General features: G+C 25.2%; 1 protein-coding gene across 2 annotated transcripts; it reads left to right on the plus strand.

The window, feature by feature from the left end:
• The first annotated feature begins 223 nt into the window (after nucleotides 1-223).
• LOC134833047 (sideroflexin-1-3) lies at nucleotides 224-3374 on the plus strand. Of its 2 annotated transcripts, none has more exons than XM_063847211.1 (10): nucleotides 224-296; nucleotides 366-404; nucleotides 462-581; nucleotides 689-840; nucleotides 894-1046; nucleotides 1105-1148; nucleotides 1375-1415; nucleotides 2625-2669; nucleotides 2736-2863; nucleotides 2926-3374. In XM_063847211.1, the coding sequence occupies exons 2-10, from the start codon at nucleotides 370-372 to the stop codon at nucleotides 3168-3170; spliced, it is 963 nt and encodes a 320-aa protein (XP_063703281.1). In that variant the 5' UTR covers nucleotides 224-296; nucleotides 366-369; the 3' UTR covers nucleotides 3171-3374. The 2 variants fall into 2 exon arrangements, with proteins under 2 accessions (XP_063703281.1, XP_063703280.1); XM_063847210.1 differs by having other exon boundaries at nucleotides 235-296; nucleotides 369-404.
• Nucleotides 3375-7249: the final 3875 nt, after the last annotated feature.

A 7249-nucleotide genomic window follows, 5' to 3' on the forward strand; every position in this document is an offset into this window, starting at 1 on the left:
TACTAAACTTTTGACAAATTTTTAATTAAAGTTAATTTTTTATGTTAAAAATTCTTAAATATATATATTGACTTGAGAAAAGGTAAAAAGTTACTCTTAAACTATATTTTGAGAAAAAAATTAACAAAAAAAAATGTTTAAAACGAAAAACATTTTTAAACTTTGTATCACCCTTAATTTGAGATGAATGAAAATGATAAAAATTGACAACACTGTTCCATATCACTTAATTGGCAACCCGTGATTCAATTAAATTTCCGAATTTTTTCGTCATTTCCAGTTTTATAATACTCGATGTAAGTTCAACAACAAAAAATTGATTTTTAATTCAAAAAAATAAAATAAACTCATTTAAACATTTGCAGCAGGATGTCTCTACCTCAAGTCGATATTTCAAAGCCACGGTAAGAAAATTAAATTTTTTTCTCAATTATTTTGCAATCTTTTTTTTTGCTTCACAGATACGAGCAATCGACATATCTCAATCGTGCAAAGCATTTTATTTTAGTTACCAACCCGTTAAATGTGTTAGCCAGCAATGCCGAGTTGGATCGAGCAGCGAGGATCGTAAATGATTACAAGTAATTTTTATATTTTTTTCTATGTTGTTTTTTTTTATGACCAAAGGTCAGCGAGGGCAAAAACAATTTGGGAAATACATAAAATTTTGTTTTTTTTTTCGTTGTAGACGTGGAAAACCAGTTCCCGATGTGACATCCGTCGACGAGTTATGGAAGGCAAAATATTTGTACGAGTCGGCTTTTCATCCGGATACGGGCGAGAAAATGACCCTCATCGGGAGAATGTCAGCTCAAGTACCCATGAACATGACGATCACAGGTAAAATTCTCGAAAATTCGTTAAAAATAGAATTTTATGAGATTTTTTAAAAGGTTGCATGATGACCTTCTACAAGTCAACGCCAGCTGTTCTCTTTTGGCAATGGGTCAATCAGTCCTTTAACGCGATCGTCAATTACACAAACAAATCTGGCGGATCCACAATTTCCAATGAAACTCTCTTTTACTCTTATTGTGCGGCAACAGGTGAGATTTTTCGCCGTTTGAAGTGAAAAAACGAAATTTCATTGAAATTTGGCTTTAGGAGGTGCCATCGTTACCGCATTGAGCTTAAATAAGCTTTTCAAGGTAAGTTTTCAGGTTTGACTTTTTTTTCTGTTTTTGACCCAAGCATATTGTATGTAACAAATATTCACGAGTATTTAGCGGTAGTTTGTGTTTTTTTATGAAAAAAATGCACAAAAAAGAGTGTGAAGTAATGAATCCTGCTAAAAAAAATGATAAATTTCGATTTTAACAAAAAAATATAAATTTGCATGAATTTTTGTGACTAATAACGAATTTATCCCCTTAGAACATGCATCCATTAGTTGGTCGCTTGAGTCCGATGATAAGGTGAAATACTTTTATAATATAAGTTTATAAAAGTTCTAAATTTATTTTTTTTTTGAGTCGTTTTAAATTTATTTTAATTTTTTTTTGTCTCGAAAAATTTTCTTTTATTTCTTTAAAATAAATAATTTAATTTTTTAAAAAATAATTAATTCGCCATTTAACGTAAAAACTTAAAAAAATTTTAAAATTAAAAAAAAAAATTTTTTTTCAAGAAATAATTTAATCTTTAAAGAAATAATTAAATCTTAAAATTATTTCTTGAAAAAAATTATTATTTTTTTAAATTTTAATTTTTTTTTAAATTTTTACGTTAAATGGTGAATTAATTATTTTTTTTTACTTATTTAATTTAAATTTTAATTCTTTTAAAATTTTAGCGGTACATTATGAATTAATTGAATTAATTTTATTTTTATTAATTTTAATTAAATTAAATATTTTTTTAAATTTTATTTTATTTTATTTTATTTTTTTTTTCATAGTTTGAGTTCAAATTTGATTAAATATTAGAAATAAAATTAAAATAAAAATATTTAAATTTATTTGCTTAAAAAAATTTGATCACGTGATTAAAATATTATTTTTTTAAATTTTATTTTTTAGGGTTTTACATTAGATGATGATATTATTTATTTAATTTATTTTTTTTTATTTTACGATGAATTAAATGAATTAATTAATTTTATTTAAATTTTATGGATTAAAAAAAATTATTTTTTTATATATTTTTAAAAATTAAATATTTAAATTTTTTAAAAAATTTGTGAATAATTTCTCAAAATTTTAAATTGAATTAAATTTTTTAAATTGGGTTCAAATCCGATTAAATATTAAAAAAAAAAATAAAAATATTTAAATTTGATTTCCTTAAAAAAAAAAAAATTGAATTAAATAAATTAAAATAAATACCTAATTACTTTAAATAAATAAATTTAATTTTATACAATTTTAATTAATTTTAAAAGAGGACAAAAAATTAAAATTTATTTAAAAATCAAAATAATTAAATCGAATCTTTTTTCTAAAAACAAAAACTTAAAAAAAAAAATAAATTTAAAGCGGCTTAAATTTTTATTTTTTTTTTATTTTGATAAATTATTTCGCTTTTATCCTTTTTTCATACATTAACTTTTTTTTTGTTGATTTTCAACCTAAATATTTTTAATTTTTTTGTAAGAAACAATTTTTTCTAATAATTTTCCGTTACAGTGTTTGGAGCGCAAATTGTATCAACATTCCATTGATGAGATTTGAGTAAGTAAAATTTTTACAATTTTCCTTTAATTTTTAAAATTTTAATTTTTTTCTTCCATTTTTCAGAGAATTGAAAACAGGAATCGTTGTTCGCGATTCAAATGGCAACGAAATCGGTCCATCGAAAAAAGCAGCTCAACAAGGAATTGCAGCAGTTGTCTTCAGTCGTATTTGCATGGCAACTCCTGGAATGTGTAAGTTTCATAAAATTTATTAAAAATTCAAACAAAAAATCACAAAAAAAATTTTTTTTTAGTATTCACGCCAATTCTCATGAACGCTCTTGAAAAACGCAACGTCTTGAAACGTTACCCGTGGGCAAATGCTCCCATCCAAACGCTATTTTGCGGTTTCTGTCTGACTTTTGCGACGCCACTTTGTTGCGCGCTGTTCAGTCAAATCGCATCGATCAAGGTTGCCGACTTGGAGGACGATCTCAAGGAAAAAATCAAAAAGGCAGATATCAAAGACGATGTCGTTTATTACAACAAAGGACTCTAAATTTATTCGCTTGATCTAATGAACGGCAACAATATTTTAAAAGACAATAAGTCAATTTGACGAAAAAAATAATTAAAAATGTGTCATAAAAATCGTAAATGTATACCAGAGAAATTGTAATGTTAAGTTGTTAATGGAAATGTTTTAAATCTGTCTGACTATCGAAAAAAAATAAAGTAAAAAAGTTGATGGGAACTTCTGGAATTTTCTTTTGAAATTGTCTGAAAACTGAAAAATTTAAATTTCTTTTGAGACGAATGAAAGTGATAATTACATAGAGGGCGCTTCGTGTCATTTATTTATTTACTTAATTTTCATAGGGAGAAAAATTTAATGAAATTTTGAAAAATTTTATTTATTAAATTACAGTAAAAAGAGCATTAAAAGAGCGTTGTCGAGAGAATTAAACAAGTGAACCGGACGCAAAATCGAGATAGATCCGGATAATATGTCGGAGGAAATGCGAAAATTGATTCAGCAGCAACTCGTATTGCTGGTACACGCTCACAAGTGTCAGCGACTCGAACGCGAAAATCCCAATAATCCGCGAATATGCGGCGTCAAACATTGCCCCATGATGAAAGACGTTTTGACGCACTTGACGACATGTCAATTACAGAAAATGTGCCCAAAACCTCATTGTTCGTCGTCGCGTACAATTATCAACCATTGGCACAGTTGCCAACGAACGGATTGTTCCGTTTGTAGCGTTTTGTTTAAGCCGCGACAACAACAAAATAACGCATCAACCGCTGTCTTAGCCACAGATAGATCAACATGTCAGATGGATATCAACATCGCAAGTGCACAAACAACGAACCAAAGTGAAATTGATGCTTTGATTAGAGACGTAGATCATTTAGGTTTGTAATGTAAAATTACGGAAAAAATATTCTCTGTTTCGCGTTACAATTTTTAGTTAAAATCCATCCTCGTGGATATAGAATCCTCAGGGGGATATAGAAATTTTATACAAATTTCCGGTTTTTGGTACTATTTCGTATACAAAAATTTACAAATTATTCAACTATGAATTATTTTCTAAGATATTTTTACTAAAGTAGTTTTGACTTATTTTTTCTTTTACAAAAACTATAATTTGAAAAAGTTTTCTAAAAATTAATTTTCAAACTTTTGGCCCCTTTTTTTGTAAAAAATTACTTCTTGGTTTTTTACTAAAAATGTTCATATATATGTAATCTGTAAAATAGTTGAAAATGTCAAAATTGTTTAAAAACATCTAAATTTTTCTTAAAAAAAATTTCAGTCATTTTAATTTAGATGTAGGGCGTACAAAATGAAGTTGTTAGAAAACAACTCAACCTAAGTTTATTTTATTCTCCATTAAAAAACAAGCATTTTTTGTTCCAGCACTTTGGGTCTATCTCAAATATTCGCCATGCAGGGATTTTTTTAAAATAATTAAATAATTAATTTTAAATTAATTAATTAATTAGTTAAAACAAATAATTTTAAGCCAAATATCGATCAAAAAAAATCTGAGTCCGTTTTGTTGTTATTAAAGCGAATTCCGTTTATGTGTCATGTATTTGCGTTAAAATTTTAATATTTTAATTAATTAATTTATTTAATTAAATTAAATAATTATTTAATTTATTTAAGTCGCGTCATGGTTGGTCCCGATATTTTACTTTTGTCATTGTTTTGTGTTCAAAAACGTTTTTTTTGAGTAAAAAAGATTATTTCTGATCGATATTTGGGTTAAAATTATTTATTTTAACTTACTAATTAATTAATTTAAAATTAATTATTTAATTATTTTCAAAAAATCACTGCATGGCGAATATTTGAGATAGACCCAAAGTGCTGGAACAAAAAATGCTTGTTTTTTAATGGAGAATAAAATAAACTTAGGTTGGGTTGTTTTCTAACAACTTCATTCTATACGCCCTACATCTAATTTTATATAAAAAAAAGTAATTCAAAATCAATATGTGATGTATGAGTAATTGTTGATAATCGTCCCTTGTGCTATCATTGATTATCCAGCGTCATGAAAAATAGATTCGTTGAAAGAAACCTCCAGTATGTCTTTAGAAATCCGAGACCGCTTCAACAGTCAACCACAACAAGGAAATACCTTGATAATGCCCCAATCCCGCGCTGCATTAGATTTTATTATGACTTTTCTAACGACATTGACTTTAACGCACTTAAGAAGAAATTAGTGATTAAGAACGAATTAAAAAGAATTGTTAGAATTAAGTATAAATAAGAAGAGATGAGGTTTTTTGTGGCCCTAGGCTTTTTCCTCCAAAAAACTTGATATTTTCGACTAAATAAATGAAGTCTTTATTAGATGTACTGAAAAAAATAAAAATAAAATAAAAAATGATGAGAAGGAAACGCAAAAAAGTTATGTTTTTTGGAAAACCCTTATTTTATTTCAATTAAATAATTTTTGAATTATTATAAATCATAAACAATTTTTTTAATTTGAATTAAAATTTGAATAATTATTTTTTTTAAGAATTAAAAATATTTAAATTTAAAAAAAAAACACTTTAAGGGCACAAAAAATGTATATCTAAATTTAAAAGTCGACTTTTTTTGTCAATATTGCCAATTTAATAAGAAATAAGAAAAATAAGAAAATATGTAATGACGTAAATGTATACCTCAGGAATTGTAATGTTAAGTTGTTTGAAAATGTTTTAAATCAATGTTTTTAATGTTTAAAAAAAAATAAAGTAAAAAAGTTGATGGGAACTTCTGGAATTTTCTTTCAAAATTGGCTCAAAAACTGAAAAATTCAAATTCCTTTATTTCTTTTTGAGACGAATGAAATTGATAATTACACAGAGGGCGCTTCAGGTCATTTAGTTCCAATTTTTGACGCGTATCCTTTGTGGCGTGAATTTATCATTTTCATACGACTCACGATTCAAAGCATACGGAACTATTCTCTTGCATTTTTTCTGTGATTTCGGGCAATTCCAAAAATTTTTACAAGGAAAGTATTCAAAAATGTTAAATTTCGTATTTTCTTAAACAAAATTTTAATATTGAATATTTAAAAAAAGTAAGAAGTTTTTTTTAAATTAAATTTAAAATTCGTTTTAAAATAACCGCATTTCAAAGAAAAAATTAAACTCGACTTGTTTAAAATTTAAAATATTTTTATTTTTTTTTCACATTTTTAATGGCAAATATTTAAATGTGTTTAAAATACATTTTAAATGATTTTTATTTTTTTCCATGAAAAAAAAAAACAAATTATGCAAATCTTTAAGAAAATTTTATATTGAGACATGAGACTTTATATTGAAGAAATAAATTTATGAAAATATTAAATAATTTTTTTTCAAAACTTTTATCGAAAGATTTTGAACAAAATTTTTGGAAGAGTATTAATTATCTTCTGTAACAAAGATTCTGAATGTTATTCACCAAAAGTCTTAAAAGTAACAAAATTTTGAGATTTGAACTGATTTCAACGAAGAGTTGATTAAAAATTTAATTATTTTTTTAAAAAAATTATTTTATTTTTTTGAAAAATGAAAAAAATAAAACTTTACAAATAAATTCAATATTAGATAAAATTTTTCAAAAAATTACTTTAACCTTAATTGTAACATTTGAATCTTCATGAAACATCAAATTATTTTTGAAGCAAGAATATTTTAAGAATATTAAAAATGTAATATTTGAATAATAAAATAAAAAATCACTTTAAATTAGCTAAATATGTGAAAAGTCATAAAAAAAATCAATTTTTTCTTGCAAAATTCAAAACTTTTAATGATCATTCGTAAACGTTTAAAAAAATCATCTCAACGAAACTGGTCTTTTAATAATTTTAAATTATAATTTTATGAGAGTTTTTCATAAAATAAAATGAAATAAATAAAATTTTCAAAAAATATAAATAAAAAATTGAATTGAAAGAAGAAATAAGATAATTTTAAAAAATCTCGGAAAAAAATGTTGCATGAGCGCCTTTTCACAAAGATTGAGCGAGAGGGTAACTGGATTCGCGTATACGACGCACGTACAACAAGTCAGGGGAGTATGGCGAAAAAATCATGACAAGCCACGGTCGCCATTGTGAACCTGAA

This window comes from Culicoides brevitarsis, chromosome 3, assembly GCF_036172545.1.
Source record: "Culicoides brevitarsis isolate CSIRO-B50_1 chromosome 3, AGI_CSIRO_Cbre_v1, whole genome shotgun sequence".
NCBI classification, from domain to species: domain Eukaryota; kingdom Metazoa; phylum Arthropoda; class Insecta; order Diptera; family Ceratopogonidae; genus Culicoides; species Culicoides brevitarsis.